Source organism: Anabrus simplex, chromosome 5 (genome assembly GCF_040414725.1).
Source record: "Anabrus simplex isolate iqAnaSimp1 chromosome 5, ASM4041472v1, whole genome shotgun sequence".
Classification (NCBI taxonomy): domain Eukaryota; kingdom Metazoa; phylum Arthropoda; class Insecta; order Orthoptera; family Tettigoniidae; genus Anabrus; species Anabrus simplex.
Genome location: NC_090269.1, coordinates 425,579,360 through 425,606,166, shown reverse-complemented (window position 1 = coordinate 425,606,166; position 26,807 = coordinate 425,579,360). Strand labels below are relative to the sequence as shown.

Sequence of the window (26,807 nt, the reverse complement as noted above, 5' to 3'; positions counted from 1 at the left end):
AAGTAAAAGGAAAGTACTAAGGAAGATACTTGAGCAAAAAACTGTTGGAAGTACGTGGATGAAAATAAGCAATAAAGAAATCTGTAACCTAATTGAAAAATTATCAGATGCCCTCAGTAAAGAACCTCCTTTTTATGGTCACTTGACCCAAATGAACCCGGAAAGACTGGCAAAAATTATTTTCACACCAGGCAAATGCTGCACCTTAATGAAGAAAAATGTTGTATGGTTTTTAATGCCGGGAGTGTCCGAGGACAAGTTTGGCTCACCAGATGCAGGTCTTATGATTTGATGACCTACGCATCGTGATGAGGATGAAATGATGATGATGATGATGATGATGATGATAATAATAACAGTAATAATTTTGTGTGGCTATTTCTAGCCGGGTGCAGCCCTTGTAAGGCAAATCCTCCAGTAAGGGCGGGCGGCATCTGCCAGGTGTAGGTAACTGTGTGTTATTGTGGTGGAGGATAGTATTATGCGTGGTGTGTGAGTTGCAGGGATGTTGGGGTCAGCACAAACACCCAGTCCCCGAGCCAAGGGAATAAACCATTTAAGGTTAAAATCTCCAACCCAGCCAGGAATCGAACCTGAGACCCTCTGGACCAAAGGCCAGCACGCTAACCATTTATCCACGGAGCCAGACGAAATGATGATGGAAGACGATCCATACACCCAGCGCCCATGCCAGCGAAATTAACCAATTATGGTTAAAATTCCCGACCATGTCGGGAATCAAGCCCGGGACCCCTGTGACCAAAGGCCAGCATGCTAACCATTTAGCCATGGAGCCGGACTGTACCTGAATTAAGGCCACAGCTGCTTCTTTCCCACTCCTAGGCCTTTCCTATCCCATTGTTGCCATAAAACCTATCTGTGTTGGTGCGACGTAAAGCCAATTGTAAAAACAATTTTTTTTACCATTTTGACGAAAATCTTAAAGTACAAATAGGTTGGTTTATCAAATGAAAAAGAATTTAACAGAAATAAGGATTTTGAAAGCAGAAAATCTAGACAGGCTTATATTTTGTAATAGGATTAGAAAGTTTGGTGATTTTGGGGAAAAAGACAGAAAGCGTGCAACTGTAGGAAAGGATGAAAGAAGAAAAGAACAGTGAAAGAAGTAGTAATACTGGAGAGGCTGAAAATCAAGAAAGGAGAAAAAAAAGAACATGGTCCATGAATGGCCAAAATTGAATAAATAATAATACTCCTATTCATTTAACATATCTCTACCGTTGAGAGATGCTGCAGTATCTGAATTTTGCTCTAAAAATCTTTTTTGAACATGCTAGTGAGTGCCTTATAATGCTAACCTACTATGCCAGAAAGCCATAGGCATATGACTGACCATATTTCTGACATACCTTAATGATGTGATCATTTTGTTTGTGCAGAACATCCTTCTTTTCCTGACTGTGGGAGATGAGAAAGGTGCTGGGCAGATGGTACTTCATGGCAACCCCAAAGTAGTCTGTGAACTGGGACCAAAGTAAGTTGGTCTTAGTAATCCAGATATTAGTTGTGGAAAGGAACACATAGTACAAACAGTGTAAATCACATCTTCATAAACTGTTGTCTTCAAACAGATAGGCTCTCCCCTTGTCAATCCCAGTTCTTCTGAAGTACATCCATCTCTTCCCAACCTCCGTAGACCTTGTTTCTGCTTCCCATCTTCTTCAAGAAGGCAGGCGTCGACATTCATTGAGGGGCCACTCGACAGATCTTCAGTCTTGATGTGGACTTGACTTATTTCCTTTAATTCCCAACTGGAACATAGGGCCTCGATGAAATTTCTCCAGCTTGCTCTATCTACTGCCAATACTTTCACCTCTCTCCATGTCTTGTTGACTCCCAACTATCTCCTTGTCTATGGTTCTCTTCCAAGTAATCCTCGGTCTGCCTTGCCTGCGACTACCGTGTGGATTCCAGCTCAGTGTCTGCCTTGTGATACTTCTTGTGGACTTCTCACCTCCATTTTCTTCTCATCTGTTGTTGTACGGGACTTTGACTTGTGGCCTCCCAAAGGTCTTTGTTTGAGATGGCCTTTGGCCACCATATTCGCATAATATACCTCAAGCAATGATTTATAAAAGTCTGTAACCTTGTGGTAATGTCTTAGGTCACTTTCGAGGTCTCACTTCCGTACAGTAAAACAGATTGAACATTTGAGTTGAATATTCTTAGCTTTGTTTTTATGTGAATGTGAGGGTATCCTCATTGGTTGTAACTGTGCAAAAGCTCCTTTGTGTCTTTATTTATATGACTATCTCATCTCTAAAAGCACCTCCATCCTAGCTGACCTTGCTTCCTAAGTAGCAAAATTCCTCTACCCTTTCTACATCAATTTCATCTAGACCCAAGCTAGAATTATTACGATGTTTTATGCTCATTTCCTTAGTCTTTTCGTTATTTATCTTTAAGCCTACTTATTTTTAAGTCACTCAGTTTGATTTCCATGTCCTGAAACTCCAAATAATCCAGTTCTTCCAATTGGTTATTCAATCCCCACTGAATGGTTCACCTTCTGTTCATTGCTTCTCTTAACATTCAATCCAGTGTCTTGATAAACAAGATTGGCGACAGGAGACATTCTTGTCTTACTAGAGGTTCCACAGCAAAAGATTCAGACAGCTTCCATTAATGTTATACTTGACAGGTATATCCATCACACATTGCCTGTGTAGGACAGACTATCTTTTGTAGGATTCTGAACTTTTCCTTAGTCCTCCACAGTTTCTTCTGGTTGACAGAATCAAAGGCCTTTTCAAAATCAATGAAAAGTATGTACAAAGATGTCTGATACTCAGCAAATTGTTTAATGATTAGCCTTAGTGTGTTGATCTGATCCACAGTAAACTGACCTCCTCAGAACCTGCTTGTTCTTGGGAGTCTCCTATTGATACCACTGCTTAGTCTGTTCAGTATGACTCCTGACATCTTTTTCCTGCATATGAAAGTAAAGTTATTCCCCTTCTGCTATTAGAATCTGAGAGGTCAACCTTCTGTGGTATCTTGATGAGGACTCCCTTCTTTCATTCCTTATGAAGATGTTCTCAAATTTCAAGGCTATTCTGTTTGCATCTCTGACTGGTTTAGCCCCCAGAATTTCCTCCTAGAAAGCTTTCTCATAGTGGCATATACTTCTTTGCTGTTACAGACTCTTGCTGCTGCTTCTTTTGCTTGTGTTACCAGTTGACCTCTAAACACTTTCTTCTTTACTTCCTTGTTGGCCTCCCTGTATTTTTTCATTGCTGCTGCTTTCTGGTTTCTTGTTCTACTGGAGCTGAGCAGTGCCTTGCACTCCCTTTGCTTTTGGATTATTTCCCAAGTGTCATCCAATATCCATTCTTTCCTCCTTGATTCTCAATAACCCACTATCTCTTCACGTGTGTCAAGAAAGAGTTCCTTGACTGTATTCCATTTAATATTTACCTCTTCATATGATTGTTCAGTAAGGGCCTCAAACCTGTTCTGCAATTGTATCTTAAATTCATTTTGGACTTGTGGTTTTCCAGATTTCCCTAAGTCGAAACGTTTCATTCGTACAGCTGCCTATTTCATTGGTGCTGCCATCTTCCATTTAATTTCAACAATCATAAGGTGATGGTTGCTCCCTACATCTGTTCCACATCCTGGAGTGCATATCTCCATCTTTTGCTTATTGACAAGTGATAAGTTTGGTTTTCTGTCTGGGGATCAGGTGACACCCACAAAATCTTTTGGCAGTTCCTACATGGAAACCTTAATTCATATATAATCAATCCATCTCTCTGGACATTTTTTTTTTCTCCTGTTCGATGTCTACCCATGGTGGCCATTATTTTCTTCTCTTGTTCCATGGCTACCCATGATGATTTCTGTTCTTTCATTTTCATTGCCACTTTTTGCATTTAGACCTCCATTAAACCACAGTGTTCTTTTTATCCCTGCCAATATAGATTTCAGCCTATCATAAAACTACTCCTTCTCTTCCTTTTCTGCTACCTCTTGGGGCACATAGCACTGTGCTATGGTCACAGGTCTAACTTTGGTTCTTATTCGTACAGTAATTATCCTGTGTGATGCAGGAGTGCATTCCATTATGCTATTTTTTTGCTTTCTTTGTGAGTAAGACATCCACTCTACTTTATTCCTGTTCATTTGCTTCTCTTCCAGAGTAAATGAAGATGCCATCCTCTTCTGTCCTCACCTCTCCGTAACATGTCCATCTCGTTTCACTCAACTCAAGTATCTCCAGTTTATACCTTTTCATTTCTGCCATTACTTCTCTCAGTCTGCCGGTTATAGTTTTCAAATCCCAGAATCCAATTAGTGTCCTTATTTCATTGCCAAAATTGTCTTCATAAAATCCAGCCAGCGTATACATTTCCTCTTGTTTCTGTAATAAGTTTGTTGTGGGTGTGTGACTTACTGACCCACAGCACGCTATTCCAGTGGAGGGGCTGCCTCCTTCACCAGCTTCGCCGTACCATATGACCCCTGCTGCCATTGAGGTCTTCACCAGAGCCCCGTTCGCAGTCGCTTTTCAGGGTTCCTGTAGGGCCTTCACAGTTACCATGGCAGTCATGGAGCTTACATAGTCCCCACTGAACATCACCCCTACTTCATGCCATTGCCTGCCACCTACAATGTGGATGAGAGGTTAGTCTTAGGGAAGTGTAGGATAAATGCAGGCAATGGGAAAATATTAGAAACACAACGATTACAAAAGGAGAAAAGGATTCCAAAGGGATTGTGTTCCTTTTTATTCTCTTATCTCTCTTCATACGACTTGATTTGACACTTGTTTGTTCCTTCCTATTACTTATCATTTTCTCCTTTTGTGTTTGTCCTGTGTTCCTAATATTTTAACACCTGTACTTATCTTATGTTTCTTCCCATTTCCTGTATTTATACAGTTTTCTTCTTATCCTACACTTTCCTCATCAAGACTGTAGATGTCAAGACGACCCCTCAATGAGTCTTCATGCCTGCACTCCTGATGAAGTTGGGAAGCTGATACAAGATCTATAAAGGCTGAGAAGAGATAGATGTAGAAGAACTGGTATTGATGAGGGGAGAGCCTGTCTGTTTGAAGATGTGGAGATTGATCATGTTCTTATGCGTGTTCATGTTTTACCTCATCTCCTCTTTCCATTGCTTCTCTCCTTCTCGTGCTGACTTGTCATTGTGTTTGCCTTGTTATATTATGTTCCTTTTGATATTTCTACCTGTCTATATATGACTTAATCCAAATATTGTTGCCCTTCTCAAGGTATCTCACAATATTGTGTTTTTTCTGTTCTAGGATTTGTGAACTTCTAAATGGAAAAGGTGCTGGCAAAGGACCCAAATTCCAAGCTAAAGTCAATAGCATGGTCAATCGAAGTAAAGCAGAAAACCTGATTAAGAAATATTTAGAAAGTGAGAACTCTGTTGAACAATGATGGTCTATTCTCTAAAGTTATAATTTGTCCAATATATAAGTTTGATTGTTTGGAAGTGACTTATTATGGATATCTTGCTCTTTTGTTTATTATCTGTTCTTATGTTCAGCTGTTTCCTGTGCAAAAAGAAAATGAGGCATTATTGTGGAAGTGATTATTAGACTTTGATAATCCAGCATATCAAATTGGCTCAGTTTTGTCCAGTGTTGTTTCAACATGGAAACAAGAGTGAAAGAATAGCAGCGATTGCCCTAAATAAGTTTGGTAAAACTACTAAGAATATTTTCAGTCTACTGTTAGGTTTATATATATGTTATTGACATTTGTCTACACAACATATTTATTTTAGGTCCAAGGTCTGCTTGATTCTTCAGCATAGCAATGTGATGGACAGAATTTCGACCCGAGAAACTTTGCTAGAAGCATTGGTCTTGTAAGCCCAAAATAGCTAGTTATATCCTGGTTCAGTCTGGTAGTACTTGAAGGTACTCAGAATTATCAGCTTCATGTCGATAGATATACCAGCACATAAAAGAATCCTGCGGAGGAGTGTCTCTGGAAGCCTGAAAAGAAGTTTGTGGGACATAAGACCAATTACATTATTATTTTAAAACTGAGTAGCCTGTCACCACATTTGAGCAAAATGCTAGTCATTTCATGATTGAAAAAGCCTAAAGAGCTTCAATACTTTTAAACATCTTTATTAGATAGCAGTTCTGCTCGAATTCAAGTTGGACGGACTTAATTAGGTTTGTCCACTGTTTGGTAACAATAATGAACATTCCAATAACAATTTGCCTCTGATCAAACACACTGTCAAATTTCATATCTCTCCTCGGCCCCTACATCAGTTAGTGTGCCGAAGATCATAGTCGAAAAACATTACCATATTTACCCAAATAATCCCCGCACCCTCAGTTTAGAAAGACTCATTTTGAAAAAAATGAAATGAACTAAAATTCCTTTCATCGGAAGAGTAACTTAGGTGTAAACAAATATTTCGTATCACTCCGCGAGGTCCACAGGGTCTTTACGCAAATATCACTGCTATGAAATATATTTTACATGAAAATGAGCAAATAGGTCTACTTACGTGACAGGTATTTCATTAATCTGAACTTGCAATAGGCTCGATTCCCTGTAGATGGGAAGATTCATTGTCTCTTGCACCACTAGAGTCCTCTCCTAAATTACTTACAAGTTCATCACACTCCACATCTAATGCCCGTAGGTGGCTGGAATATCTAATTGAAAGATAAAATCACAGCAACGAGTAATATGATCAAGATTATGCAATTAATAAACGTCCTAGATGGATAAAAGAACATGCGACATATTTCCAGGACTACGACGACTCTGATTTTCAGACACATTTTAGGTTATCTAAAGCTTCCGAACATAACCTGGAATTGCCAGGCCTAAAATGAATTCTCGATTATAGCTACACGACTGGGTGACTTTTAATGAAGAATGAAGGAATACTGACTTATTTTTTGAGTGACGTACAATGTGTAGGCTATAATTGGTTTTTCTTATTTGCTTTGTTAATGCTTTCTGCCACCAATTTCAATAACAATTCACTCTCTTGGAAAGTTATATTAGGCTTCTTTCTCCATTTCTGCTCAATAGCGGACATAATTTATGCAAATTATTTGCAAACCCCAAATGGAATCAAAAACTTGTTTACAATTCGATAGTGGCAGCAGCATGTAGTCATTTGTTTCCTGTACGTCAGTATGAAAAAAATGCGGTTCAAACTGAGATTGAAATGAAAACTTAGTTTTGGTAAACCGAGATAATAAATTCTGTGGTGAATACGGAAGTGAGCGTTATCCGAAATAATGACATATCCGAGTTTTGAAAATCTAAGATAACAGCAAAAGTTACCGACGGTGGTGAATATGGACCTAAAACACTTCTCGCACATGGTCTCTTTTTACTGGACAGTAACACGACCGATGGTGGATAATACTTTTCGTGCAATGTAAACACTTGAAATACACACCGGCAAAATCTGATGTTAGTTTTGTGATACAGTAAAACCTTGTTAATTCAAAGTCTTTGTAATACAGAAATTGGACTTCCAATTATGTGATTTCGAATTAACGGCCATCTTGTAATTTAGAAATGCCAACCCTCACCAGTTTTTGCAGATTCCGCTTTTCCGTGTACTGCCTGTTACGTGATGTTGTGGCTTTCCTTAAAACGCTGAATACAAAAGAATTACGATTTCACTCTATTTTCAACTGTGAAACACACTATAGACACACCAAAGTGAGTGAAAGTGCAGAAAGCTACCCCTGCACGTTCCGGAAGACGCGTTCTATCGTGACGTGGAGAAATTTTGAATTTAAATTACTCTGTAAAATACGGTACTATTTAAAAAAAATGTAAAGTCAGTTTGGAATTAAAAGTCTGAATTGTTTTCTGTTTAAATATGACATGTGGGGAATATTATCTTCCATCTACGGTTGCACAAAGCATAACTGTACACTCAGCATCGAAGACTAGGTGAGCCAGGAGCGTGTTGGCAGCCTTGACGCAAATAAAACCAGCACCCCAATTTCGTGCCTCGAATTTCTTTTTAAAAAATATGCGGAGATTATTTGCGTAAATACGGTACTTTTACTTCTAACAAATTAGGCAGGGTGTTCCCTTTGAAGGGTCCCTGCCTTATGCCTCAAACTTACACTCACAGAGTGAAGAAGTGTAACGATTGCTGAACTTGTAGCACTTATGGATACAAATAACGAAACACAGTAAAAGCATAATTTTCTACTGAACCATTAGTTATGAAGAAAATGCCTAGGCATATCTTTATAGGAAATTAAGTCATAAATCCTGCACATATGTTCCTTTTATTTTATATAACTATCAGTTTAACCTTTACTTTGGTTTTCATCAGGTAAAGCATGTGACAAAAGGCATTTTTCCCCTGGAAAAATTGTTAGTTTGGGAAACATGCATACAAACTTTTTTTGTAGGAAATTGAATCATAACAAGAGAACTATTGATATGGTTATATCAAAACAATGCAATTTTGCTGGAGGATCAGAAGACCATAAAATAGTAATGTACAAAAATTTAGCTACCATTTTGTACTGGACGGTGTTGAAATCTTGATTCAAAATCCGTGTGACAACGCATCTATTGGATAAACCTTGCATCTTGCTGGCTGGCATCGCACACAGCGGAGTAGAGTAGCAGTTGTGCTGGAGAGAGATAGAATGAACTGGCAGGCTACCACACGCTTAGGTCACTTTATTGATAAGTGGTAGTGGTGATTATTGTTTTAAGACTAGGTAACCATCCTGTATATAACACTAATCAGAGAGAGAAAATGGAAGGGATATGACACTTCAAAAAATGAAGCTATCAGTCAAAGAAAGACAAGGGCTACGAAGGGCGTGAAAATGGAAAACTCCCTAGGCCTCGCAAACTAATAGCGTTGGGGTCGGAAAAGAACAGAAGTTGACCATTGGAGGTCAGATAGGATAGATGAAAGCGAGATGCCTAGGACAAGTAAGTGGAAGCAATGCCGGGACTCAGCTAAGGGCCCTGTGGTCACCAACCCATGTTCCCAAGTTAAGCTGGGGCCCCTTTTAGTCGCCTCTTACAACAGGTGGGGGATACCATGGGTGTTATTCTACTGCCCCCAGCCACAGGGGGGTTTATTGATACGGAACCAATGTGAAACCTAAATGAAGTGTGTTAATCGCATGATAAAAAAACAGATATTTTTGGCACAACACACAACGAATATGCACATTGATCTTCACAAGTTTCCTTACTTGTTTGAAGGCAATATTTTGCATACACTTGGAAGTCGCAAGGTCTCTCCGTTGTTCAGTTGGTTGCGGATCACTAATGTTTATTCATGTCCGTGAACTGTGGGGAGGAAAATTGAAAATGAACAAAGGAATATTTTCAATGTGTTGTTTCTCCGATAAACTTCAAACTGAAAGTCTTCAAGTCAACACAGTGTCTGTTAAACAACGAAACAAAGCCTTCGATTGCCAGAAGAAAAACTTATCCAAGAACTGTATTTTCCCTGTGGTGCCGGGAGGAGTCTGGCAAATTTCTGTACTGTTGCCTGCAGGAATGTCTTCAAAACAGCTTGTATCACTACAAGTAGTCCATGGAATCTAACAGTAGCAAATATTTGTCTTCGGCGAATGGGAAGAAGGCTTACTTAAACCAACACCTTCATTCATTTCTTCTCATTTTGTGGCTGTTAGTTATATTTCTGGCATGCAACTTCTTTGGAAACTCTCAGACCGAAAGTTTCACTTGCCTCTTGTAGTACAACAAATAATTTTGGGAAAAGAGTACTGGCCATACTAACTGTAGCCATAATTGTGTATGAACGGGTGCACAGACTAACTGATTGAACAATTGTTTCTGTAGGCTTCTCGCCAGTAAATGACAGAGTAATTTCCGCTTTCATTCCGCACATGAAACTAATCTGTATTCTACATTGAAAAAGGGGTATAGACTAAAAATCGCTCTGTTGGTGCTCCCACAAATTTCTTCACGACTATCTTTTTGCTCTTCTTCTTACAGATACTTACGGGATACAAATTTTGGGATAGTTGTGCTTATGATTCTGTACCTTCTCTTGAAGCGACTCAACCAACGAATAGTTGCGCTGAAATTACTTTTCCCTGTTGAAATCTCTCTTGCAAGTTCCAAGGCCCACAGTCACAGATCTTCATCACAAATATTCTGCTTCAAATTTCTTGCTTCTGTAAAGTGAGAAAAATAATATTGTATACATCTATTTCCTGTGATCAGCGGGACTTACTGACATCATTCTGATTGGTTCTTCCACATGTACAGTTGTCGTAGTGACGTCGCCATATGACAATTTTTTCGAAAGCCACTTCTTACCCCACCCTCTACGTTTAACCATAAATGTACAGCTTTACTCTTGTATGCTAGATTTACAACATGTTTCACTTTCGTCTGTGAATTGGAAGCATAGCTTGAACTGGTAAATTTTTCAAGCGACTGTGGTGGCGCTTCTCTGGATTGACGGTAATTGGACTCGGGGCTCAAACTCGGATCTATAACACCTCTCTTACCTGGCAATGGTGTGTTGCCTTCTCTTTCAGATAATGCAGATGAGGTGTCGCTGCTTTCACTATCACCTTTGCTACCACTATTTCTCTCCAGACACGACTCCAAAACAATCTTGACACCCATGGCAGGATTTTCAATTAGTTTGATCACATGTGGACCCATCTTCCTTTCTTCCGAAATTATTTCACGGGAAGAAAAAACATTTTTTTTTCATGAAAATAACATTAGTTGGATTCATGACTGCTCTCTCAAATAAACGTGTTAACTACCTCACACAGAAAGCTCAAGGCAACACGCTCGCTTCAGCTGGCCACTAGAGCTGTCCACGTTTACCTATATACTAATGCATGCAATCTTATAAATTTTTCGTATCGATTTCAGGACCTAACTGTTTAAAATGGCAGGTAAATTTTTGTGCATTGCTTTCTTATGGTCCCCTCATCCTCTTAGCAAAATTTAATTTTCGGTTTCGGTTCCCTTGTAAGCTCACTTTGAGTTCCAATTTTTAAATTCAAGCAGTATGTTTACTTTCAAGGGTCCCAGACACACGACTTTTCCGATTTACTGTACTTTTTAAGAACTACCTGCTCCCCAGATAAGCTAGTGTGATTATCATCATCATCATCATCATCATCAGTAATCTGTAAGAAATAAACTTTCTAATGGTGAAAGATTTACTGAAATCGGTCGAGTAGTTCCCGAGATTACCCTCATATACAAACTCTCGATATTAGTAGAAATTTGACAATGATTCTTGATACAATGCTGTTGAATGGGTCCCATATTGATTGATTGAAGCAAAAGCATGCGCTCTGTGTTTTCTAGATAAGTACACGTGAAATGGTATGGATCCTTTGTATGGGGTTGTTTTAAACTGTACTTGTCATGCTGTGTGACTTATCTTTTACTGCATTCTGTATGAAATGAGAGCTTCCTAATATCAAGAGACCAAGGAGTGCAGTAAGTTTGGGATTGATGTGATTTATAGATTAAATCTTGCTGTAGAATGTTATTGTATAAATATCCCAGCCGGTCTGGCAGTTTGTAAACTTTCAAGATGATTTACAAATAAACTTTGTTATATTGAGAATTGTGTAATTCATTTCCCCTTTCAACTGGTTCAGACTCCTATAACCTTACCAAGTTGTTGCATTATCTGTTCCCAACTTCAGCTGATGTGATATGTCTTCTGAATATACCTGGTGTTTCAAATGCGTACTTTGCCGTATGTTTGGTTCATACGGAAAGGAAAATCACAATGCATATGAATATTTTTCTTCACAACAAATGTTCTCTGGTCTGCACACAATGTTGCTCTTATTATTATGCTCCTTCACATTCTTGTTAACATTGATAGTGTGATAGTCGCTTTATGCAAAGGAGTCTGTTTGCAGGCTATGTTATATCAGTCTGTGTCGATAGGTCCATACCTGCTACAGGATGGAGTAGCCGTACAACTAGTGAATCGGCACCGAGTGTTGGGTGGCAGTAAAAAGCCTGATTCTCTAAAAGGGCCAACAGCTTCAGGCGGATGTGCCCCTTTGGTTGGGTGCTAGTTTGCCAGAGGAGGAAATACCACTGAAACCCGGCAGGAAACTTCTATTCCCCAGGTTCAGGGTAGCCTCATCGACACCTGTCACTGTATGATAGATGTAAGAAATTGATTTCTTTTCCACCTATTCAATACAACTCAATATGTTAAAGTTAGGGTTAACTCCGCATTAAAATGAGGATGTTCGTGCGATTCGAATTTTTTTGAAAGTACAAATTTAAAAGTTAATGAGGCAGGTAGGAATCTATTTAAATGAGGATTTAACTCTAACTTTAACATATTGAGTTGTATTGAATAGGTGGAAAAGAAATAAATTTCTTACATTTATCATAAGATTACTTTCAATACGGATTCGCAAAGATTTTCATTACTTTTACCTGTCACTGTAGGTAGAAAATATGCATTTGAAGCACCCTCTGTGATAACCTGAATGAAACGTCAAAGTGGATTGGGACAGGGAGGTGTGAGAAGTGGATGGCAGTCAATGATCCACTGCCCAAGCAAGAAACTACTTAATAAGAGTGGTGATGGTTAATTTTTTAAGAGGAAGTGCAACAGGGTAACTATTCTCAGATAAGGGTGAGATAAGAAGAAATAGCCTCATAAAAAGTCTATAGGGGTTAAATTGGGTCATCCGGTTGCAGGAGTTGAGTTGTGTGCATGTTTAATAATTCATTGCACTTTAACTTGATGTATTCCGTGTGCCACTTATCTGGTTCTTGTATGAGCTTCTCTCACCATATTCACTTGTATGCCGTGTTCTTTACGAATGAGTTGCCACATGCTGGCATAGTCTCTTCTTGACATTCAGGAACATTGTCTTTGGATGTTACTGTGCACAAAGTGCAGCTGCTTGTCATTAAATGCAATGACACACTCCAGTTACAAGCAGCCATTAGCCATTCTTTCTAAATAAAAATAGAATGCTTTCTCCTGCCTTTATTTTTTACTAAACTTTGTACTTAACTGTAAAATTATTAAATACTTATTTGAAAAATGAAACACAGAAGAGCAGAACATAGTTTATGTTGCTAATACTTTACTACTTTGAAATATTCGTGGGTCTTCGAATGGCAAATCATGCCCGATATATCCTCATCAAAATAAAGTTAAGCATTTACCAGATTCTCTTGTTTTGAGGTGGAACCAATATATTGTTTAACGTGAAACTCAGAACAATAAGTACGACAAAAACGTACCCTTTTTGGTAACTGTAAACTCAGTATGAAAAGAAACACCATTATGTGACAACCAAACAAATTAAGGAACCACCTCAGTTAGAATACCACAAATTAAACACAGTTTTCAATACAGTTATGAGTCAATAATGTGTTGGTTCTCCACGAACCCTGAGGCACCCTTGAATGCGATGGAGAATGCTCAATACCAAATCCTTAAGTGTTTCTTGAGGCTAACAGTCCCACTCTTCAATGGCAGCATCTTTCCGGGCCTGAATCGTTAGTGGTGGATATTGACAGTTGGAAATTGCTCTTTTAAGACAGGTCCATGCTTGCTCTACACATTTCATGCCCAGGGAGGTGGTGGTGATTGTTGTTTTTAAGAGGAAGTACAACTAGGTAACCATCCTCTCTGAACAAATTTAAGTGGAAACAAAAAATTAACTATTTATTAAACTGAAAAGAACACTGAAAACTTGAAATTTCATGCCCAGGGAAGACTTTGGCTAGTCAAATCTGCAAATCCTGTGTCCCTCCAGGTATCCTTTCACAGTTGCTGCATAATGTGGATGAGCTTTATCATCCTGTCCTGTAGAATAAAGAAATCTACATCTCTGCAAAACCACTTGCTATGGTTTGGAGAATGTTTTGTTTGTACACTCCGGCCGTCATGTTTCCTCGAACGTTAACCAGTGGTCAAACATGATACCTGCCTAAAACAGTGCTGAACCTCCAAGCTGCTGTTGTGACAAGAATGATTCATTGTAACTTTCCCCTCTTGCCCTCCATATGTGCCGAGAGTTATCAGGGTGTAAACCAATTTGACTGTTCTGGCCCATTGATCTCATGTCCAACTCTGAAGTGCTCTAGCCCATCAAACGTGAGTCGCCCTATGATAAATTCAACCATAACAGGTGCTGTTTATTCCTGTACTGACTTGTATAAACTCATTAAAAACAATTTAAAATAGTATTCTAGTTAAGTCCACCTTGTCAATACACTTTCTGTAATGAACCTTTATTCATCATACATATTTGGAGAATAAACATTTTCTTCATCAACCATCATTCAAACTTTAGCAATTTTATTAAAGTTCTTAGATCTGTTAACTAATTTCTTTGCCTGCCCAGCATACTCACTGTTGATAAATTTAACCAGAATACTATTTCAAAGCTGGATTGGATGTGGCGGAAGTAATGGATGATGATTATTTATTTTTATTTTTAAAAGTTTTTAATGAATTTCGAAGTCAATACAGGAATAAACAGCACCGATTATGGTCAAATTTATCAACAGTAAGTATGCCAGCCAGGCAAAGAAATTATTGAACAGATTAAAGGACTTAAAGATTAAAATGACTTAAGTCTGTGTGATCACTGACTAAGAGAATGTTTATTGTTCTCAAAACATGCATGATGAATAAAGGTTTATTACAGAAAGTGTATTGACAAGGTGGATTTAAATAATAATAATATAAAAGAATCTATTGGACTCCAACCTATTCAATACATTACTGGATGTTAACATTTTTAGTTAAACATCGTTAAAATGGAGACATGTTTCGCCCTCCATGTGGGGCATCATCAGTCATATCAAAGTACCTCAAAATTAAACCAGACGTCTGGTTGGAAATTATGAGCAATATTTGTAAGAAAGAATACATTAAAAACACGTACAAAGTCCTATCCAAAACAAAATAACAACAGACTAGTTACACATAGTAAAATACGCTAGTGGTTTCTTAATATTAAAATGAGGTTATCATATGCACAGTATAAAAATGGAAGTAATCAAAGTCCGTATGATATTGAGTTCGATGGTAGTTCTGCGTAGTATATACAAATGTTGGCAAAATAAAACACAATTTATAATTACTGTACACTTATTTCTAATTGTTAAAAATGATGAGGTAAAACATTCCAATTTGACTATTTGTAATTTGGCTCCAACCAAAATAATTCGCCCTAGGATTCATGAGGTAGTCAAACTCCGTTGGTCACTCTCTATTTGAATGGAGTGCACAGTGCAAGTGAACAGCTTTTGTTGATTATAAAACGAGGCTGTGCTAAGACAGAGTTAAAACAACACCAGCTTCAAATGAAGATAGTTAAAAACATCATTAGGTTCTTCCTAGTTGACTAAAAATTTGCGTATATTTCGTTGTTGAAGTGTGGGAAGGTCAGTTGTTGGTTGAATGGGCAACGGTCGAAAAATGTTGTGCAGTGCAATCCGGTGTTTGAGCTGTCCTACATGTGAGGGAAATCTGAAAATGGATTTGTCTTAATTAGTTAAGTGAAATGACGGAAAAAGAAAAGAAACGGGAAATCATTGAGAAATGAAAAATGTGAAAGTTAAAAATTTACCTTGAAAGCTATTGAGCTGTTGCCTAATTGTTAGGAGGTTTGTGGAGCACTGACTGTCGCTAATGTCCTGCTCCTCGTGTTGTACGTGTGACGTCTTAGAGGAGGGGAGTGGATTTGAGAAGGCGGCGCTGTGGGTATGTGATTGGCGCTTGGGGAGGAGTTGTGTGTATTGGAGGGAGAATAGGGGCGTGATGAGTTGAGCGGCTTAGTGGGGGTGCTTGGAGAGCTTGTTTTGAGGATGTTAACAAGTCTTTTGTCTTTCAGATTTAAACTATTGAGCGAAAATATTAATTGTTCGTAAAGAGGGCTTCGGTTGTCTATTGGATCATTTAAATTCTTATTCTTATTATATTTTTGGTCCAAAAAAATGTATAAATTTTCGAACTCGGTCATGAGCCTGCCTTTATCTAGTCTTTTTAAAATTTGGAGATCCTGTTCGATTGTGGTAAAGCTATGTCCGGTGTCTTTCATATGGATGCTCATGGCTGAGTGTTTATTGTGCTTTTGGGCATTGAAATGTTCTGCATATCTAATTGCAAAGCTCCTCCCAGTTTGACCGATATATGAACTGTTACCTTCAGCACATTTCAGTCTATAAATGCCAGAGCCCGAAAATTTATTGTTGTCCGAGTTTATCTTATTGTGGTTGAAAAATAGCTTTTGATTAGAATTATGGGTCTTATAGGCTACCCTAATATCATGTTTTTTTAAAGGGGTAGCGATTTGATGTATAATGGGGTTAATGTAGGTGAATGATGCATATTTAGGCTTATTAATTTTTATTGGGGAGAGGTTTGTGGCCAATTTCAATTTCACTTTATTGATTATTTTCTGTATGATTGAGGGATTGTATCCATTGAAAACAGCTATTTCTTTTATGGTACTTATTTCTTTTTTTAAATTGACGGTTGACATGGGAATTTTTAACGCTCTGTACACTAAACTGTAAAATGAGGCTTGTTTGTGCGATTGTGGGTGAAGAGAATTTTGTTTTATGGTTGTGGGAGTGAATGAAGGTTTTCTGTGAATCTGGAAATCGAAATTGTTTAAGGTCCTGGTGATTGTAATGTCTAAAAAATTGATGATATTATTGTCCTCGTCTTCTTTAGTAAACTTGATGCAATTGTCAAGGCTGTTTAAGTAAGTTAGTATGTCTTCACTATTATTGCAGCTTTTGTCTATTATTGCTAGTGTGTCATCGACATAGCGTAGCCAAAGACACAAACCGTTAATGCTGTTTGTTATTTTACTATTTTCGAGGTTGTCCATATAAATTTCGGCTAGTATTCCCGAAATGGGATCGCCCATGGCTAGACCTTCTTGTTTGTATATCTTATTATTGAACGTAAAATAATTGTTATGAAGGACGAAAGTTAGTAATTGTAAGCATTCTTCTATTTCTAACTGACTTAAGGTGCTGTGTTTAGAAAGATTAGTTCGTATGATTTCGATAGTTTTTTTAGCGGGAATGTTCGAGAACATATTGGTAATGTCAAATGAGCACATTATGTGGTTAGGCTGCAAATTAAATTTATTTAAAGTTTCGCATAATTCTATTGAGTTTTTAATAGGGTGTTTATTGTGAAATGTGAAGTGTTTCTTAAGGAATTTTTGGAGGAACTGAGAAGTTTTGTACGTTGGGCTATTTCGGCTATTTATGATGGGTCGAATGGGAACATCATTTTTATGTATTTTTGGCAGTGATCTGACGGTGGGTAATTTGGGATTCATATTGATGAGTTTTTGATGTTCGTGTTCATTAAATAAGAAAGGTGAATTTTTTAGGATTGTTTTTAAATTACGCTGAGTTTTTAAGATAGGATCTTTTGAAATTATTGAGTAAGAATTATCGGAGAAGAAATCCTCCGTTTTTTTGACGTAGTCGTGTTTATTCATTAGGACTACGGCATTGCCTTTGTCGGCTTTCGTTACTATAACATTATTGGTGTCTACCTTTTTTCTTAATTCGTGGGTTTGTTTGAGAACGGTGAAATTATTGATGTCGGAAACTTCTTTTATAAGGGTGGGTAATTTCTTTTTTATCTCATATCTCACGTCATTTTGTCTGTCGAAGGGAATTTGTTTATTTATATTGGATTCAACTTCGGCTATTGTGGTAATTATATCCTCGGCTTTATTTGGACTAGGCCAATTATATTTTAGGCCTTGGTCAAAGAAATTGATTTCATTATCCGAAAATGTGGTGTTAGATAAATTGATGGTGGTTGGAGTGTTTTTCCATGAGGGGGTGAAAGTTTCTCTATTTTTGTTTTGGTTTATGGATTTAGGTTTCTTTTCTAATAGACATGTCAACTTGTGGTCTAAGGTTTTTTGTTTTTTGTCTAATATGTTCTGCAATTTACGTGCAATGTGTCTTTGGTATGAGCTCCATTCGAGAGGTGATAATGATTGAGCAGTGATCAAATGTTCCCGGTAAAGCTGCAGGTTTAATAGAGATTTTTTTCTATACATTAGTTTAATTTTATTTCTAAGCCAGATGGTGTTGACTTTATTTTGGACGTCTTTAGATTTGAGTGTTGGAATGTTTTTCCTTTGAGTTGATTTTAAGAAATTCGGCACCAGACCTAATCTTAAACATTCTTTTAAGAATAAGATATCTTTTGAAATTTTACCGATTTTGATTTTGAGGTTTTGATATCTATTTTTATTTTTATTAGCCTGGTTGGCTTTATCATTGCAAGTAATGAAAATCATTTTATTTTCCGTATTGAAAGAATCTCAATAATAATAATATAAAAGAATCTATTGGACTCCAACCTATTCAATACATTACTGGATGTTAACATTTTTAGTTAAACATCGTTAAAATGGAGACATGTTTCGCCCTCCATGTGGGGCATCATCAGTCATATCAAAGTACCTCAAAATTAAACCAGACGTCTGGTTGGAAATTATGAGCAATATTTGTAAGAAAGAATACATTAAAAACACGTACAAAGTCCTATCCAAAACAAAATAACAACAGACTAGTTACACATAGTAAAATACGCTAGTGGTTTCTTAATATTAAAATGAGGTTATCATATGCACAGTATAAAAATGGAAGTAATCAAAGTCCGTATGATATTGAGTTCGATGGTAGTTCTGCGTAGTATATACAAATGTTGGCAAAATAAAACACAATTTATAATTACTGTACACTTATTTCTAATTGTTAAAAATGATGAGGTAAAACATTCCAATTTGACTATTTGTAATTTGGCTCCAACCAAAATAATTCGCCCTAGGATTCATGAGGTAGTCAAACTCCGTTGGTCACTCTCTATTTGAATGGAGTGCACAGTGCAAGTGAACAGCTTTTGTTGATTATAAAACGAGGCTGTGCTAAGACAGAGTTAAAACAACACCAGCTTTGTACGTGTTTTTAATGTATTCTTTCTTACAAATATTGCTCATAATTTCCAACCAGACGTCTGGTTTAATTTTGAGGTACTTTGATATGACTGATGATGCCCCACATGGAGGGCGAAACATGTCTCCATTTTAACGATGTTTAACTAAAAATGTTAACATCCAGTAATGTATTGAATAGGTTGGAGTCCAATAGATTCTTTTATATTATTATTATTGAGATTCTTTCAATACGGAAAATAAAATGATTTTCATTACTTGCAAGGTGGATTTAACCAGAATACAATTTTAAATGGTTTTTAATGAGTTCGCCCTGTGATGTCTGTGTAGGAATCCCAAGGGGTTTTCTTGAATACAGCTCTCCCCCACTCCTGTGGCATCTCGAAGCTTATGGCGCAGAGTAAGAGTGCGTGTAGGGTGCCTACGTGCAGATATGCGTATATACCACACTTGAGTTGCTGCTGTTTTTCGTGGACGGTCGGCGTGATGTCAATCTGCTGTTGAATGGATGTCTTGGAATGTTTTCCAACCCTTTGATTCATATAAACAATATTGCCAAAGTCAACTTTTCTCACGTTCTGTAGCAACACAATGATTGATTTTGATGTGATCTGCCACAGACAGTGGACGAGGCAGTTCAGGGAATAGAAACGAGGCACACTAATGCGCCCTGGTGGGGGTGTGATAAGCGTCATGCAATTGTAATTATGATGAATTATTGAGGAATATATATTTCATTTTCAGAATAAATAGTATCTTACTGTACATACAGTAAGAACAGGCCAGGCCGAGATGGCAGGTTTCACCATACCACAGACTGTTGTCTCCATTGAGATTAACAAACACAATGAGTGACAGAATTAGGATTCTCAGAAATTGTGACAACGAGGCAAGAGAGAGGATAACTTGTTGCCAAAGTTTTCATAGCCCCGGGCAGTCTTGGTAGTAGCAATAGCGCAGAGAGCCGAGTGCAAATTTCTGAGAAATGACGTAGGGGTATCTCCATGTAACTAGCGGGAGTTGAACGCGGGGTTGGCACTGGAAGAAAAAAAATATGAGACTTCCCGGTCACGTGGTTAAGGTGGACCAATGGAAAAATTCACTTGACCAAAGCAAGGCGACAACTTCGTATTGTAAGAAGCACTAGCGAGGCTAACTCCGTGGATTAAACTGATGGAAGGAAGTGAAGTATCGATTCAGAATAAAGTGGAATTTAGGAGCCTTACTATACCATAAAACTTATAAAATGTTAATAATTGCGGGAGATTGCATGGTGTAATTCTGAGAATTCATGGACGCTATTCGTTGATTGGCTGAAGGCAAAGGAAGCCACAAAAAAGCGCGAAACCCCGAGCCGGGATATGGCAGCTAAATTCACGAATATATCCATTACCAGCGAACGATAATAGTTGAGAATTGGTATAGAGCATTTGAGAACATAATTACATCATTGGATCATATATTAAAGCCACGGGCCAAACCGCAAACTGTCGTATGAAGATATCGGGACTGCGCGTCCAAACATGAACTCCGTTGAACTCGGAAGAGAGGAGATACAAGTATAAATATGAAGTCGTGGACAAGGACTACAACTACTTTTGACAGTGTGTTCGGGTGGTCACCACGCCAGTGGTGCGTAACTACTTTTGACAAAGCGTTCGAGCCGTGACTACGTCAGGGGTGCGTGACAACTTCTGATATTTTGTTCGAGCCGTGATTACGCCAGGGGTGCGAGTGTGTACTTACTCATGGAGTAGGGTTCGAAGTATTATATTGTTACATAGTACAGTGATTCATGACGTGATGTAGCTCATATTACAGTTTTGAGCAGTATACTAGTATGAAGTGTTTCAAATAGACAGGACTCAGTAAAGCATAACTTACGGAGTGTGAGATTCTACCAACAGATTAGGAAGTGCGTTACATGAGAACGGTCACGAGTGTTTATGTCACCTAGTAAACAGTCGATTCTAAACTGATACCTGGTCAGCTACACGAACGTGAGACAGGAAATTCAAGTGTGCGCACGGGCCGTTGTAAAGGGAATCCCGAGGTATCCCATGTTCCTAGTGTCCGGGAAAGGAATGAAGAATGTATATCTACATTAAGTGGGCTAGATACAAGGCCGAGAGTGTAAAATTTGTGAATAGAATTTAGGGTGGAAATTATTCCAAAGTGCAACAGTTAATTTATTTGTTTTTATTCAAAATGTGTAAAGTTGAAAAGGGTCAAGGATTAATTCTTCAAGCTGGCATGAATACAGTGGAATGCATTGCTAAAAACCGGAGGGGCTATGGCTTCTCGTCCGGTTTTAGCAGACTACAATGGCAGAGTTGAGTAACCTTTTAACATATTTGTAGATTGCTATCGTTAGGGGGAGGAAATCATATTAATTTATCATGGTAACTTGATTGTGAAACGAGCCATTTTCGAATCGTATAAATTCAAAGATAGATAGACAAAGGGACAAATTAATATGTAGATTAGATCGAGCACTCATCATAATTTTGATTATTAAATAGAGTATAGCAGGGTTGAGTTGTTCATTCAAGTGCTTGAGTTGTTTGATATGATATGGAGCACGTTTCACGTAAAGATAATGTTAATATTCATTTAGAAGTGCTTCCAAAGTGTTTTTCCGTTATCGGAACTTTTATAGATATTAAGGCATGTTGTTAAGATAATCCAGAGGTAGGATTGCCAAGTGATTTAAATTGTTGTGGGACGGAATGAAGTCCATTGATTTGTTTGTAAATATCGCGAAGTTCGCCAGTGGACAAAATAATAATAATCTGTACAAGTGTCGAATTAGTACATTAAAATTTGGTAATGTGTAAAGGCGTGTTTAATAATAATCTCTGAGAATAAAGGCACGGGCTTAGTTGGATAGAATGATTGCAAATTAAAGTAATTTAAATGTGGAGATCACATGTGCCGTGAATAATTATAATTTGGGCATTGAATCCGGTTTTAACACTAATTGTTGATTTAACATTTTTGGACTCCATAATAATCATAAATAAATTGTGGTAGAAACGAGATAGGCACTTTTATAATATGGTCACGCTATGTTTGAAATCCAGAGGGATTGGAGCCAAAAGTTGAGATTTGGAGTTTTGTGGGACAGAAATCCGGCCCGAAATGAAAGTGAATTGTACTGATGTTGATGAAGAAATAGATGGATCTTAAGGCCCACATAGAGGTTGTATTTATATACCGGTGTATTGAGTGGCAGAATAGAGTCCACACACCGAGGGTTAATTTGTGAAAATGTTTTGAAGAGTTCCAATGGATAAATGGACTTCAAAATGGAAAAGGAAGGAATAATTTAACACTTGCAGAGGTTGGAGGTATTTGCCCAACTGCGAGGTGTTATGGGATTTGAGAATTGTCTTAGGAGCATATGGTCTCCATGAATTAACGACAGTACGAAAATAAGGTTGCGGGTTCGAACACGATTATGTCCCGACCGATGTGAATTCGGATCTTGGTGATTTCTGTTTGGGAGAGAACGCATGTGACTAAATTATAAAGATGGGAAATAAAAATAAAGATTCTCGAAAGAATAATAATACTATTAATAATAATATTCCAAGTAAATCATATCTGGATTGATTAGTGCCAAAATAAATCGGAATTGTAAAAGGGGTCATGCGTTAAACGTATTGAGAGTGGACTACCGTGTAACAGGCGAAATAAATTTTTTTTAAAAATTAATAATAATAATAATAAATATAAAAAAACTACTTTTTTTGAAGAAGAAATTCATTTTTTTTTATAATTTGGACATAATGATGATGTTGGGAGTTGAAATGAAAAATTTGAGATTTTTAACTTATAATAATAATAATAATAATAATAATAATAATAATGAGAAAATTTGAAGAAGGAGAAGAATAATCAAAGAAGCTACTTTTATTTATTTCAGATGAAAATAAAAATCGCGAAAAATTGAAATATTATTCCGAGGATGATTACGGGTTACGATAATCATGATCTCCACAAATAATAATAATAATGTTTAATAAAATATTTTTTATTTTATTTATTTTTCTCATTATTTCGGATGATGATGGATAATACTAGGGAAGTCAGCTGGCGAATTAACGTAATAATGGCAATTGGTTGTAAATAATAAGTTAATATGTGTACAATGAAGGCAAATCCCTACATCTGGACCATTAGGTTGGAGTCCCTTTGTCGTATTCCTTCAACTAACGATTAGCATATCTTGGTTAGGAACCCGGGGAGAGTTTGTAGTTTCCCGGGTTGGTCTCATCTCAATCAAAGTGGAGGCGATAACATGGTCCATGTGATCGCGCCTACTTAGCCAACAGGTAATTGGTCCATGATCAAATATGGTCATGGTGTTAACAAAGGTAAATCTGATACCTTCAGACATCAACGGTTCCACCACCCAAATGGAAGGGTGGTCAAAAGTGATAAATATTATGTAATCATTTTTCAGGAATAATTTGCCAAATTACCGGCAAATCAAGGGTCAACAGATTTTGATTGTGTGTACAATTTCATTTGTTTACTTAAATAAAATGCTCCTTTAGCATTTGCAAGGAAACAGTTCCAGGTTCTTGTTCTTGTAGAATAGAAAACCCTTGGTGACCGATTAAATATCCGTCCCCATTCCTAGGACGGGGCCTTCATAATTTCCCTTTGATCTGTATATAATTTGTGTGTTTTATGATGAGCCTTAAAATTAAAGATTAGAGTGTCCCGTTCAACCCTGTAGTACTGATTGGATGGCGCCCTTACATTTAGTTTGAGATCTTATATCTCAAAATATTTTTTTATTGTTTATTAGTTGCGATGGATTCCGACCGTAACACTCCCTGAGATAAATGCTGGTTGGGACTCAGGCTTTGAGCGGGTACACTAACAAGCTTGTTTGGGCATCACCTTAGCTCAAGTGAACTGGATGTTTACCAGTCAAGAGTTGAATGCCCTTAGCTGTGAAGAAGGCAGCACTGCCATTATTTAAACTTGCTATCTAACCATGAATATTAAACATTGGGGAATAAACTGCAAATTTGCCTAACTTTTTTTGAAATACACAAGGGACAAACATCACATTGGACTTCATTTTCTGGGATGTCTGTAAAATACTTGCTGGCTCATTCATAACATTCCCTTAATAGCCACAAATGTGTAGTAGAGTAGAAGAGTGCAGATCTTTCCAATCCACCATAAATTGAAGGTTCAGGCCCAAATAAAATTACATTCTATTCATTTATAACAGATTCTTCAGCTCTGTCGAACTAATTCAGTACAACAAATTTAGAAAATACGTGACAAAGGTACCACTAATGAAAAACCCAGTGATGATGATAATCTTCAAAGGTGGTTATCCATAGTTTCATGGTCTGCTGTAGATAAGGGAAGGTTATATTCAACCAGGAAACATGTGAAATAACATTCATCCCTTATAACACTAGTAGTAAAGAAAGATGACCACAGTGCCCTTCCGATGTATTCTTACTCTTCATGTTTCTTAGATTTCACATGGTGTCCTGGAGAGTTATAGTGTAGCCATGTTTATCTGAAAAAAATCGCGCTTGCAAGTTTCACAAAACACATGCTTTGGTGAAATTTTCAATGAATAGGCATGAAAACTCTCAAACTCTCCCGCATACCTTTTCCAATAATGCTGATTTACTGCAGATCAATTTTTGTCCATGGTCATTCATCTCTTAGTTGTTTTTACATTTACACAGTATCTTATTTTACTTAACTAGCTGTAGTACCCGTCGTTGAGAGGACAATCATGTAGCATGTGGAAAGCTATCCGATTCCCCAGCTACTTTCCGCCAATAGTCAATGAAATGGTATTGTTGATCAGTTTTATGAGCTTTTGATATTGTAGGCCTTCACATTTAAATTTAATCCGACTCAAATGTAAAGGGGGAGGTACCTTCCTTCTTTCGCAACTCCATCTTATTCTTCAAGCGATCGTACAGTAAAACTATATAGACATAAATGATACGGAAATTGTATTCTACTGTATAACTTTTGTTATGTAGTACTTTTTCACAGAACCAATAACATGGGTATGTAAAAATTATATTTTTTAGTCTCCTTCCCCTAAACTACCATTTCATGTAGCATGAACCAAATTATTTATAGCTTAGACTGCAGTGCCTTATTCTCAGACTTAACAGATTTTCATTAAATTCTGTTCATCCATTTTCTCGTGGTTTCGCACCAATATGGAATAGGCAACAAAAACCGAATTTCATGAATATCTCTTATTGTAGCCAGTATGGTAAAAATGTTGTTTATATTTAACAATAGGACCACAAATAACATACATATTGCTAACATTCTTTCACGGCCTGTACTTGTATAGACATATGGGTTTTTGGACTTATTCTGTATCAAGAAAACAAGGTGGAACTATGTTACGCAGAAAACTTGGTTCCGCATATTGAGAAGAAAATCTCAACTGTTCATGAGGAAGTCTTCTACAATAATGAGGGTTTGAATTTAAGAATACTTACCGCTGGAGCTGTAGGGATACTCTTGTTCGTCACCAGGTGGCTCGCTGCATGCTGGCACAGCGCTCCAACTTGGAGCTGATGACAACATTAAGCTCCAATTAAGATGTTCTATCATACCATGTGTGCATGCCAGTATCAGAGAGGACATCAGACGAATCAGGGAAGAATGTGGTAGAAGAAATAAACAAAAACAAATAAAATAAAATGCAACGAAAGACACCAGGATAGAATAGAACAGAGCTGAAGAATGGAAAGAGACATTTTATTAGTTTCTATTTATTTCTTCCATCACAGTCGTCCCAGATTCACCTGATGTTCTCTCTAATACTTCTCACTTGCACGCAATGTGATGGAACATCTTAATTGGAGCTTAATGTTGCCGTCAGCTCCCGCTTGGTGCACTGTGCCAGCATACAGAGAGCCACCTGGTGACGAACGAGCATACCACTCCAGTTCCAATGGTAAGCATTCTTAAATTCAAACCCTCATTATTGCAGAAGACCTACTCATAAACAGTAGAGATTTTCTTCTGAAGATGCAGAGCAAAGTTCTCCACGAAATGTAAAGAGTTTCACCTTGTTTCCTTGACACAGCATAAGTCCAAAAGCCTTTAACAGGTCTACACAAATATTTGAGAATTAAATTTTTTAAGCCTTCCCCTAAACTACCATTTCATTTAGCGTGAATAGAATTGTTTATAGCATTGCAGTGCCTCATTCCCAGACTTTACACACCAATTTTTATTAAATTCTAATCAGCCATTTTCTCGTGATGCATGGATACATACATACGACAGAAAATTAAAAAGAGCATTTCCTCCTTACTGTGGACTTCCACTATAGCCTCATGGATAGAATGACTTCACTGACCACCTTGCTTCCCGCTTTACACATGTTCGTAGTCTGTACATGAAAACCCTTCAGTGGCAGCAAGAAAACAAGCAGGCTGCATCATAGATGGCTGGCCCAATGAGTATCCTGTACCTAAGGAATCGAGTGGGAAGAGGGAACATAACATGGTCAGCTGTTGGTCTTGTAGCAAAGAATGTATCAAAATGTGAAAATGTTTAATACCGATAATAAAGAGCTGGACATTAATATGGCAGCGTAAGAGAAGTCAGGTGCATCACACCGGAGTATTGGTGTATGCTCTACAGATCTGCATTATGCATGGAACAGAATGTGGGACCCACAGTGCTAACTTAACTCTCCTGCTTTCTTCTTTCAGCAAGCTGAGAGAAAGTAAATGGAGCCCATGTTATCAGGTGCTGTCCTCTCCAGAGTGAGGTTATGTGTGACCGTACTTCACAGGTTACA

General features: G+C 37.7%; 1 protein-coding gene across 2 annotated transcripts in view; it reads left to right on the top strand.

The window, feature by feature from the left end:
• Positions 1–11,598, top strand: part of LOC136874196 (alanyl-tRNA editing protein Aarsd1) — a 142,002-nt gene extending 130,404 nt beyond the window's left edge. The window contains exons 11-12 of one of the 2 annotated variants that reach the window (XM_067147808.2): positions 1,401–1,495; positions 5,294–11,598. In XM_067147808.2, coding sequence (XP_067003909.2) covers positions 1,401–1,495; positions 5,294–5,432 — 234 coding nt within the window. In that variant the 3' untranslated portion in view covers positions 5,433–11,598. The remainder of the gene's footprint in view (positions 1–1,400; positions 1,496–5,293) is intronic. The other variant, XM_067147810.2, reaches the window with a different exon arrangement.
• Positions 11,599–26,807: the final 15,209 nt, after the last annotated feature.